The 11,535-nt window shown below is 38.5% G+C and overlaps 1 protein-coding gene across 2 annotated transcripts; it reads left to right on the top strand.

Annotated features, from left to right (window-relative positions):
• Positions 1-479: 479 nt before the first annotated feature.
• On the top strand, positions 480-11,246 carry LOC139944654 (uncharacterized). 2 transcript variants are annotated; one of them, XM_071941717.1, is made up of 6 exons: positions 480-841; positions 3,639-3,838; positions 4,939-5,061; positions 5,414-5,552; positions 6,610-6,702; positions 7,651-11,246. In XM_071941717.1, the coding sequence occupies exons 2-6, from the start codon at positions 3,680-3,682 to the stop codon at positions 7,863-7,865; spliced, it is 729 nt and encodes a 242-aa protein (XP_071797818.1). In that variant the 5' UTR covers positions 480-841; positions 3,639-3,679; the 3' UTR covers positions 7,866-11,246. The 2 variants fall into 2 exon arrangements, with proteins under 2 accessions (XP_071797818.1, XP_071797819.1); XM_071941718.1 differs by lacking the exon at positions 6,610-6,702.
• Positions 11,247-11,535: the final 289 nt, after the last annotated feature.

Below are 11,535 nucleotides of genomic sequence, written 5' to 3'. Positions count from 1 at the left end.
GGCAACCACATGGTGGACCTATCATAGGCCTACTTGTATCTATTGGGAAGTGACTACACTAAAAATTTATTGGGATGTCATTGTAGCTCATGAATCTTCTACTTTAATGTATAGCTAATGCGACATTAGTCTTTTGAAGCTGACCCCGGATTTTATTTTGTTTTTGTTTTCCAAAATGTTACTGTGGAAGAGACAATTTTGTTGTTTGCCTGATCGTATTTTGTTGACCCCGATGTGTCGCACTGGGAACCCAGTCATGCGTGATTTTTTTATTAGTTTCCAGCATGGAGCTATAGACGATGTGACCTATGTTTACATTCAAACCGCCCTCTGTTGACAAAACACTCTATACGTCATGTTTCGCCGGGCACTAAGTTGCGCAGTCACAGTAATATTGCGTACACTTTCTAGCTGGCTGCCAAAACACAAAGGTTTTGCCCGGCGGTATGCCCGGCTATAATAACAGCGTAAAACATTCACGGGGATTAAAGTAGGTGCGATTTGGGAAAAGCGTAATTATTCACGTGCATATATTCAACGCTAGTTTTTACGATTTAGGCCGCACCGGTTAGGGGCCAACAATTCACGTATTGTATAATTGGTGGTTCCTGCATTCCAGTGTGGTACTGGAATGCGACCCTATGTACAGTCTATATGCTGTTTGTCAAAGACTTCGGTCACGAGAGGTAACCTTCCGTGGTCGATCCTTTCTCAATGGTTTACCATCTGGTCCCTTCTCTATCACACTGAGTGCCACCTCACCGGGTGACCATAAAGGAACAGTGGTGCACGAACTCGTGGACCTACCGACACACCCAGTGAAAGTGGAATGAAATTTATGGTGAGTTGAGAACTGTTTTTTATTTTATTATATATATTGCTCATGCAGCTGTACAATATATTGATGTAGACTCCTTTTTATCGACCATTCTGACAGTGTGCCCAATGAACGATAGGTCTAACCATAGAGGAAGGAATTCCTTCCTCCATGGTCTAACATGTTTCTTTACGGTAGGCCAACTTATTACGCTACTCTCACACTGTAGAGAATATTCCAGCGAATAAGCTTACTAATGGAACTTGACAACCCCTCAAACTTTGCAACATTCGCCGTGTCTTTGTAAGCGTTGGTAAAAAAAGTCGGAACGTTCACAAGTTCTCCACCTCCTTACGAAGATCGGTCAATTTATGCTGCTCTCACACGGCGAATATGCTTGCGAATGTGCTAACGAAAGAAAATACTTGACAATTCTCAAACTTCGCAACATTTGCCGTATCTTTTATTCACCACCTCCTTACGAAGATCGGTCAATTTAGAAAGCACTTTCTAAATTTCAGCTGTTGCGAAGACGGTCAATCGCCGTCGATTTTCGTAAGCATTGGTAAGCCATTGGTAAGCATTTTAATATAATGGTAAGGAGAGGGCCGACCGAAGACGATCGAGGGGTGAGACCGAGATGAAAGTATTCACTATCCAATCGCAGTTTTTGGGCAAATTCAACACGAAATTCAAATAATATTCATCTTCGCAAGAACGGCGCCACATGCAGTGTAGTCTAGTCAATCTATGGTTTGACCTAGACAAAATTGCAACAAAAATAATTGTTTTTTGCAAGTGTCTTCTGAAACCCTCTAAAAACAACATATCCAAAAAGTAGAAAAAAAGTAAGCAGGGGAAATATGCATAATTTGCATAATTAAAAGTTACCGTTTTCCCCAAAAAATACGTATGCACACCCTATACAAAGTATAAATTTTATTTTTTCACACATTTTTTTCTTCATGGGAATGGTCGCTGCATTGTTTCTACACATTATGAGTTCAAAGAAACATGGCGGCCATTTTCCCCGCCAAAATCGATTGAACGCATTTAACTAGGGTAATCTGAGTTGAATAACCGCTAGGCTGATGTACATACACGCTTTAGGCTGTGATTGTTCAATGTTGATAAACAACATTATTGTTAAGTCCCATGACAGTTCTTTCAGTATTTATCACTATAGTAATCCCATTTTACAAACTATACTTGTGACAATAGTAAATTAAAATAAACAACTATCAACTTTATTACACTTTATGAGAAATCCAAAAAGCAACTCTAACTTGCATGCAGTGTTATAACTGGAAAAGTTGCATGACCCCCAAATATAATATATCATTTTATTTATACCAGATTCAGAAAAGACACAGTGTGACGTTTGCATACATTTGAATTGGTATGCGACGGATTTTGATGTAACACTACATATACCTTCAAAACATGGTTTTAAGAGGTTTGAGAACTAAAATGGGGCAAAGAACATTAGAGCTCCTCGCTCAATCTGTCAGTGGCTTCCTGAGGCGAATTCCTACAGTGTATCACAGTCTGTTTGCATTTGCATCGGATCACCTTCAAATAGATTGTACAGTTATCTTACATCTATTTTAACTGGCGATAAGATGGTTCTGTCAGGAAAATGGCAACCATCTTGAAAAATTGCCGTCATCTTTGATTTGTTTTGCTCATATGTGTTTGGAAAAATGTTTAGTGACCGTTCCCATGAACAAAAATAATGTGAAATATCAAAATTTCTACTTTGCATTAGGGTGTGCATTTTTAGGGGAAAAAACAGTAATTTTTAATAATATGCAAATTATGCATATTTCCCCTGCTTACTTTTTTCAACTCTTTGGATATGTTGTTTTTAGAGGGTTTCAGGAGACACTTGCAAAAAATCATTTCTGTTGCAATTTTGTCTAGGTCAAGCCATATTTTGGCGTAGATTGACTAGACTAGTGTGAGAGGAGTGAATACGAAGCGCTCCCTAAATTTCAGCGAATGTTGTGAAGACGGTAATTCGCCGTCGATTTTCGTAAGCATTGATAAGCCATTGGTACTGTTGGTAAAGCGTGCAATTTGTTTTTATAGATATTGGTAAGGAAAGGTCGAGGGACCACCGAGAAAACTATTCACTATCCAATCGCAATTTTGAGCGAATTTCAACTGTTCAGTTTCGCAAGAATATTCGCCACAGTGTGAGAGCAGCATAAACCTGACAATGACCTCGCCGACCCGTGGTTGTGAATCGGGGGGGGGGGGGGGGTTCTTATACCATTCCACTGCAGTTTGTGTGATTTTACGGGCTATCATTTCAGGCATGCAGTTGAAAGGACTCACAAAGGCACGACAGCTATAGGCTTTTTTTCAGGTGGGTGGGGATTCGGTCCAACATAACTGCGAGAACAATTTCTTCAACATTCTCCAACCACATATTATTTTCTATATAATGGATGTTAAATTGACATCGGAGATAAAGAATATTAATTTTAGTTTTACCCATACACCGACGTGTACTGTTTATTTAGTACTTTCCTGAGTCCTGCTTGTCTCATTTTTAAAAGTCGTATATCAAATTGCCAATTGTCAATTATCAAATTTTACTTAGAAATTACTTTCTCAGAAACTAAGTTACTTCAGAGCCTAAAATAGGACCAACTTTAAAACCCAAGTCTCCTCGTTAGATTATTTGCAAAATCTATTAATTGCATGACCCCCAAAACGTGATCCCCGGAAGTGTTTAGAGCCATGTCAAACCATAGAACTATAGGACAATGTGATGTTTTACAAAGAGTTTGTTGTTTTGTATGTAATTATTTAGATTTAAGACGAGTATCAAGAAAGTGATCTTGAGAACAAAACATGGCGAATTACGAGAACCATTTTATGACCGTCAACAAAGTTGCAACATTTCAAGAAAGACGGAAAAACTTGCTTGATCTTCAGAAACTACCACTTGAAGAAAGAAGGGCAGTCCTCAGGAAATACTACGAAGATTGGGTTAACAATGGTTACGACGAGGTATGTTCATATTTTAACATCCACAGAAGTACACAAAGACAAAATGATAAATACTTTCTCAAAGGAATTTGTATTTTGCCAACTTACTTTGCTAAAATATATGTGAATTGAATTAAGTTGAACTTGTCTACGTTCGTAGTTAGCGTTATATTTAAATTGTGGTGCGGTCATTAAGGAGCCATGTAAAGTGAATAATAACAAAAGAAATTGTTTTTAATCACTGTCATCCTTATATAACAAACACATATTTTTGTTAATTATGTAATTAATTACCTTTTGGGTTGATCTTGCATGGGTTGGTGTGCTTATTACTGCTCATGTTGTAGTCAGTTGTTTTTATCGGGGGGGGGCTCTATTATTCAACCGAGAGAAACCATTTGCAAGGAGCACAAAATATTACCAGCTCTTATATAAAAAAAAAGTGCCGTACCCCTGGTGGGTTAAGTCACTGCTGCACATAGCGCTGCACTCACAACTGCGAATTAACGCCAGGCGAAAGAGAGGGAAGTGTCAGCCAGGACTATTCCATTCATCTTCCTTCTATTCTATAGACCTCAATCACGCTGTATCCATGCATCTTGGTCATGTTCCTTGTATCGAACAACACTAATGGATGCTAATCATTATTTTGCAAGTGGGAACCGGACTATTTTGTTCTTCCAGCCTCGGTTTGGTAACATTTATATCAATGAACAAAAAATCAAGATGGCTGCCCCGTAATAGAGGTCTATACTGTTATTGAACTCCCCTCTCCACGACCGAGTCAAACACTGTAGATGTTTTCGAATGGGTGCCACGCCGTGGTGAAGGAGAGGAGTGTGAGTTTTACACAAGTAAAAACAATTGACTCGTGGTAATAGATAGATCCATCTCAATACATTACTTTTTCAAATGAGCTTATTATATTATGAGTCACCAAAGTTTTTGTGATGTGAACAAAGTGATATTTATGCGGTTGAAAAATTTCTTTATTTCGTCTTCTTTTGCCAGATCAACTCGGGCCTGACATTGGCGGTTATGTGCCTTCCCCCCCCCCTCATTTAGTTACGCCACTGGGTTCCAAACTTTAATGTTGGTGTTTCCTCACTTTAAACCAACAGGACTATATAAGCAGTGGATACGTTGGACATATCACACTAGCTGAAGAGATACATGCGCGAATTCCTGATACATCAAAGCGTATACTTGACTGTGCCTCTGGAAATGGCTTTCTTGGAGAACAGGTAGGCATCTTATAAACATTTAGTTAATTCCTTTTGAACCTTTTTCTTGTTCTTTTGTAATTGGTCCTTGCATTGATTTGGGGGTGAACACAACACCATTGAAGACGTTTGGAACATACTGATCGAAACGTTGAGCTGACAACCACCGTTTTTTCAGAACCAATACTGCTCAAAATATCTTTTTTTCTTCAAACTGACAGGACAAGTTTTCAAAAGTATATTTGTTTTCGTCTGAGATCGTTGTTCCTTTTTCCGTGAAAAAAAGGAAGACCTTATAGCGGTTTTTATAAAGGAATAGGGCTAGACGCTGAACGTGTTTGTTTTTTTGGCCTTTTTTATTATAATTTTGTAGCTGATGAAGAAACACGGTTTCACCAATTTGGACGCATTGGACATGTCACAAGGCTGCCTTGATTACACACGTGGAAAGAATGTCTACACAAACTACATTTGTGCCGCTCTGGGTCCAGATCGACTGCCCATCGACGATGGTAAATTTCAAGTGTCTTAACGAGTTGAAAACAATTGCAGTCAAATTCATTGAATTATTTACATCAGGAAGTTTTTGTTTTGCACGACGGGTGGCTCTCCAACGGTGAAAACGACACATAGGCCTATTATTATCTGCGCAATGTGTCGACGTTGAGGACGGTCGTCCCTCAATTTCTACGTCAGTATACTGGGTTATGCTAAAACCGACGTTTGCTCTAAATGCGCAGTCGGCAAACCGGACTCGCCTGGTCATGTGACCAATTCACTGCTCATCTTCCTGAAAAAATCGAAATGGAATTGATACTTTGATTACAAAAACGGATGGTCATAATGTAAATTATTACCGTCACAGAACTATCCGTCGTCGTTTACCCCCCCCCCCCAAAAAAAAAAAAATAATAATAATAATAATAATAATAATAATAATATAAATAATAATAATATAACATTACGTACACATAATCGGGCGCTACACACAAAGCCATTTTTATAGTACGGCGTGTCCAATGATTTTCTTGATTTTTTGTTCTTTTACTTTTTGTTCCAAAAACAAGGCCTCACTTCTTGCCATAATATTTCTTGCCCGTAGCGGTCAATCACCAACAAATATCTTTGAAGTGTGGGCTAATTAAAACTCTTAGAGAATTTCATTTTTCCCCCATTGTATAACATTGTAGGTTCTAAACATGAATGCATTTAGGGGAGTCATATTCCTCAATGTTGCGTCTAGACATTTAATTAAGTACCCCTAATCATTCGCCGGGTTCGTGCTGTAGCCTATATATAGCATTATTGTAAGTTTTTGTTCATTACAGGCATTACACACTTAGGTCACATTATATTCATTTGTAGTTTTCCCTCCAATTTTGCGTTTTAATTTGTTGTTGTTTTTTTTTCATTTGCTTAGGCCTACTTTTGTCTGGTTAACTCCTTTATTATTAATCTTCTTGTTTTTACTCATTTGTAATTATATTTTGTTTGTTTTAATCAAATAGACAAAAATAATAATAAGACTTGCGATGCGCAATAATTATAATAAAATGTTTTGTTTTTCAGATGCATATGATGGGATTGGTTTAACCGGAGGTTGCGGCGCTGGTCACGTGCAACCAGATTGCCTTCCAGAATGGGTCCGGATCACAAAACCAGGTAATTGGAAACATAGGTTATTGAACTGTCTTATTGAGATTTGTGTCACGTTATAGATTTTCCCTGGGGTGGCACTTGGTCTGTTTTGATCCGACTCTAAAATGGCTTTAAAGATTTCATATGTTCCCCCTTACCGGAATGTTTATGTAAGCCCAAGAACCATTTTGATGTATAGACTTGCTTTTTAACGTATATCCTTTACGTGTTTGCCTTTTATCAGTTATTTGTATTATCTTCTGTGCTGCTTTTTATGCCCTTTCTTGCCCTAATGTATTTTTGGGGATTTATAGGAGACAAACGCCTATTGGCGATAGTTCTTGTTTAAAACTGTTATGCTCTCCTGGGCACCCCACTGTTGTTTTACTTTGTTTTCTTAAATATTTTGTTATGTGCACATGTTCTTGAAATGTGTTTGCCCGAACAAATATAACCGTACTTGGTAACGAGTAATGGGGAGCTGTGGAAAGTATAAATCTTTCAGAGAAACGGCTCCAAAGAACGAATTTGATTTCGAGACCTAAGAATTAGAACTTGAGGTCTCGAAATCAAGCATCTGAAAGCATAAAAACTTCGTGTGCTAAGGGTGCTTTTTCTTTCATGGTTATCTTGCAACTTCGATGACCATCTGAGCTCATATGTTAAGATACGCAAAGTAAGAAGACTGGTCCTTAACAACTACCAATCGTGTCCAGTGTCATTAATGCAAAAAACAAGCCAATTCAATTAGGCAAGGAGTTCGTGAGCACCATGTGTAAATATCTTTCGAGATCGAAACGTTCAGTTGTCAACAACGGTTCTTTTAAGAACCAACGCTGCTCAAAAGAGGTGTATACTTTCTTCTTCTTTTCAAGTTAAGTGCAAACTTCATGGTATGAAGATAAAGCATAATATGAACGGGTAGGCCTCCTGCTCTAATTATTGAAACGTTTTTCTGTGTTGGACTTGCAGGTGGATTGATCATGTTTGTGGTGCAAGAAAAATATCTAGGAGGCGAACACTACGATGAGAATTACTGCAATGGTGCCTTGGATGCCATTCTACACAAAATGGCTGCCGAAAGTCAAGTGGAGTTTTTGGAGAAGAAAAGACTGTTTTACATTAAGCACCCGACGGACAGTAGCAAACATGAATATTCATACATGTTTGTACTTCGAGTATTGTGAATACGTAATGTGGGGCGGGGGTTATTGCCATTTGATAACCTTTACAATGTTTTAAGTCCCTGTTGAAAACTCATTTGTTTAAAGCTTCTTTTTCTGTGATTTGCCTATTTGTATCTTGTATCTTTCTCTAATTGTTTATTTTATTGTTTCTTTTATGCGCTTATAAGAGGCTTTTGCATTAGGCGCTTTACAAATGTCTTATTATTATTACTATTACCGGAGAGAAACACGGATGACTCAATACGGCACTAAAAATGGACTACTTTCGCTTGCTGTGCGCAGGCATCGCATGACGTAATGTTACCGTATTTGGTCATTCGGAAAACTGAACACGGCGGAAAGATGGAACCGCCACACCTGTGTTGAAAGTAAAAGACTCCCCGAGTAGGTTCTGCCCCATGTGAAATCAACTTTGGCTGAAGGAGGAATAGTCAAAAGAGGGCGTTATTTATAGTATTTAACACACTTCGCCGTTAAGTTGGGGGAGGGGGGACAGAGCTTCCAAATTAACTGAGATAATATTTTGTAAAGAAAATTATCCAAAATGTCCATAATCTTCAAATCACCATTTTTCCAGCATGGTATATTTTTATTTCGCAAAGTATTATAATGTTATATCTACATCCGAAGCTTTACATCATCGAAACTTGTACCCGAATCCGTGTCTTCAATCTGTTTTTCCTGATAATAGGATTTGGAGCGCACTTTATTTGTGACTACTTCCCTAATGTTATTTTCCCATGGTAACATTTTCGAAAACCTCTTATTCTTATAGGCCTAGGTTTAAACAAAATGAGGGATAAGAACACTGAACGCAGTTAAAGTCTGCAACCTACCGCGTACCGCGGAATGCTCACTGGCGGCCATTACATATTCCACATGCCCGAACGTAGGGTTCATTGTATCCGCTGTAAACATTATTCAGTAATATTTTAAAGGGCCACCACTTTTTGTTTAGGTCAAGGGCTTCGGTAGTACCATGGAGGAAGGAAGAGAAGGATCTCGAACGAGGGGACTTCAAAAGTCGATCCTGCGGTACCGCGGTCGTTTAACAACACCTCGTAATCACCGACATACCTTATACAGACAATGAGCGACCAGGGGCCAAATTCATAGAGCTGCTTCAGCAAAAAATTTGCTTAAGCACGATAACAGCTCACTTATTTTACACATGTTACTGGCCAATATTTCATGCCACATACATTGCTTATGACTAGTACTAAGCTGTTGTGTACTTAGCATTACAATTGAGTGGAGTCTTGGCCGGTAATCTGATTTTACTAAGTAATGAATTTTTTGCTTAAGCAAATTTTTTTGCTTAAGCAGCTCTATGAAATTGGGCCCCGGCATATGTGAGTTTGCGCGTGCGCACTTGGTTCTTCACTCAATCATGGTGCCGTATGTCGCCTGGATATAACACAGAAGAACAACTTTTTTGAGACCTGATAAAAAATTGTGTACACTTGTGCTCACCAAATCGAAAAACACAATTGAATACTAACCACCCTCGTGTGCTAATACCCAAATTTTGAACCACCGCCAGTGACCGGAAAGGTTTTTTTTAAATGAAAAAATATGCCATGATGTTTCACTGAAACACCACAAACGGTAAATGAAAACGTGTATTATTCACAATTCTTGTCTCCAATGATTCAACTTTACACGAAGGCAACGGTGCAGAGCGGCGGTACCGCACTTCTGTACAAAGAAATCTAATCCTGCTCGTTAATCGGTGGTCGAGCTGGAGGTCTCCTATCTTTTTCCACTGGTTAAACGGGGGCATTGTATGGTGGCCCTGAAGGGACACAGCCAGTCAGGGTATTCTTTTGTTACTCAGTGGTTATGCGGGTCGTTCGAACTCCTTTTATTCCTTCCTCCATGGTTAAGTGGTGTAATGAGCTACAGTAAGTCTACTCTTGTGAATAATCGCAACTGGTGAGTATAAGGTGTTCAATGTGTCGCAAAGAAAGACAGGACCACCGTCCGTGAAAACGTCGGTGTCCGATTTTAGAACAAAATTTTTTCTTTTAACCAATGAAATGTTCAATTCCTGACCCTGGCCTTCTCCCTATTTATTAACTGTGAAATCTCAACTAAAAGCTGGAAAGTTTGATCAGCTTCAAATTAAATATATTCAATATACAACACACAATAATAAACCAGATGACAAATCTTTTAACTTTGTTAATTTTACAAAACAGTTATTTTAAAGTCCCTTTCAGCTGCTTACATAAAATAACAACGACATTATGATGCGTTTCTGCACACACGACAAGTTGAAAAAACTTGAGTGACCACAGCAAAATACAAATTAAAAATTACTTGGGAAAGTACCTTGGTATATTAATATAAATTAAACAGAAATATCAGTTTTGTTCAGTTTACAAAAATATCTTGTGAGGGAGTCTCCTAGTGAAATTTATTACTCGACTAGTCGGGCCTCGGAGTCGCAACTTTTACACTAGTTTTCGATGCCCAAGATGCCTTACGGCATATTGTTTGGCACAGGCGCAATGTATTAAAGTTAACGCTGAATGGATTGAAAGATTATGTAACTGGTGAAAAACAATCAGATTGTGTTCCGTAAAGTAAATTAAGACCCTTTTCAAAACCGCGGCTGCAGCATTGGATTCAGCTTCAGGCTCTGTCATGTCTGACACCCCACGGGGCATAAGCAAAGCATGCGCAATTGTTAAAACAACCACGGGGCCAAGCTAGCCTGAGCCGAATCCAAAGTCAAAGCCGTGGTCTCGCAAAGGGCCTTTCGCTGTTGTGAATGGTCGCAAGCGATCTGCACTTATGACATCACTTTTGCTTGAAATACCCCGGTGTCAGACAAACATTCCACTAATTTAGCAATCACGCCAAACGCGCCATATGGCACTTGTATGTAATAGTAAGTAGTTACGCGAGTAAACATATAGTGGACAAGTATGTGTGCATATGTTGTTTGTAAAATTTTGTACGCTTGTCTGAGATCCATGTACTAAACTTGATTTTAGCATTTAGTGCGGAGTGCTATTGGTTCACAAGCAGGTACATGTAGTTACGACTATGCAGTGGCACGATAACCGAGTAGTTGAAAAATGTTTGCAACTCGACTAAGCAATCAACAGTCCCGACTTCAACAGTAGTCGCCCTATGTAGTCGTTCAGGCTCGGGTCTCCCCGTCACTTTAAACCGTGAAAGATTTTCAGAGAGCTGGGACTGTAAAAGGAACACAAAGAAAGCAAATAGAGTTAAAAACATGCCCAAGAAGACCAAAATGTTTCAGAAACACTTTACACAGAGCAGAAAACTGACATGGACTACAGTTAGTACCAATAAATTGCAATCCCCCAGTGAAATATTTTTGGTGTGTGAAATTAAAGTTAGACATGTTTGACCGTTCCCTTTTTGATTAAGAGTTAACCAAGACTTGAATCAATAGGATTTAACCCAGTATGAACTAGCAAAAAGTATTGACCACCTGATCAAATTGAAACTCAATCAATAATTATTGTATTATTTATTTTCTCAACAACGTGTCCACAAATATTGAATATACTTTCAGGTAATTAAAAAAAATAATATTCTTTTTTGAACAGTAATATACATGTAAAATAAAACTTAGATTCGAATCATAGAAATAGAAGACCTACTCTAAGTCTTACTCTACACATTTAAAACA

The sequence above is a fragment of the Asterias amurensis genome, chromosome 11 (genome assembly GCF_032118995.1).
Source record: "Asterias amurensis chromosome 11, ASM3211899v1".
Classification (NCBI taxonomy): Eukaryota; Metazoa; Echinodermata; class Asteroidea; order Forcipulatida; family Asteriidae; genus Asterias; species Asterias amurensis.
Note: the sequence above shows the minus strand (reverse complement) of the source record. Positions and strands in the feature narration are given on the sequence as shown.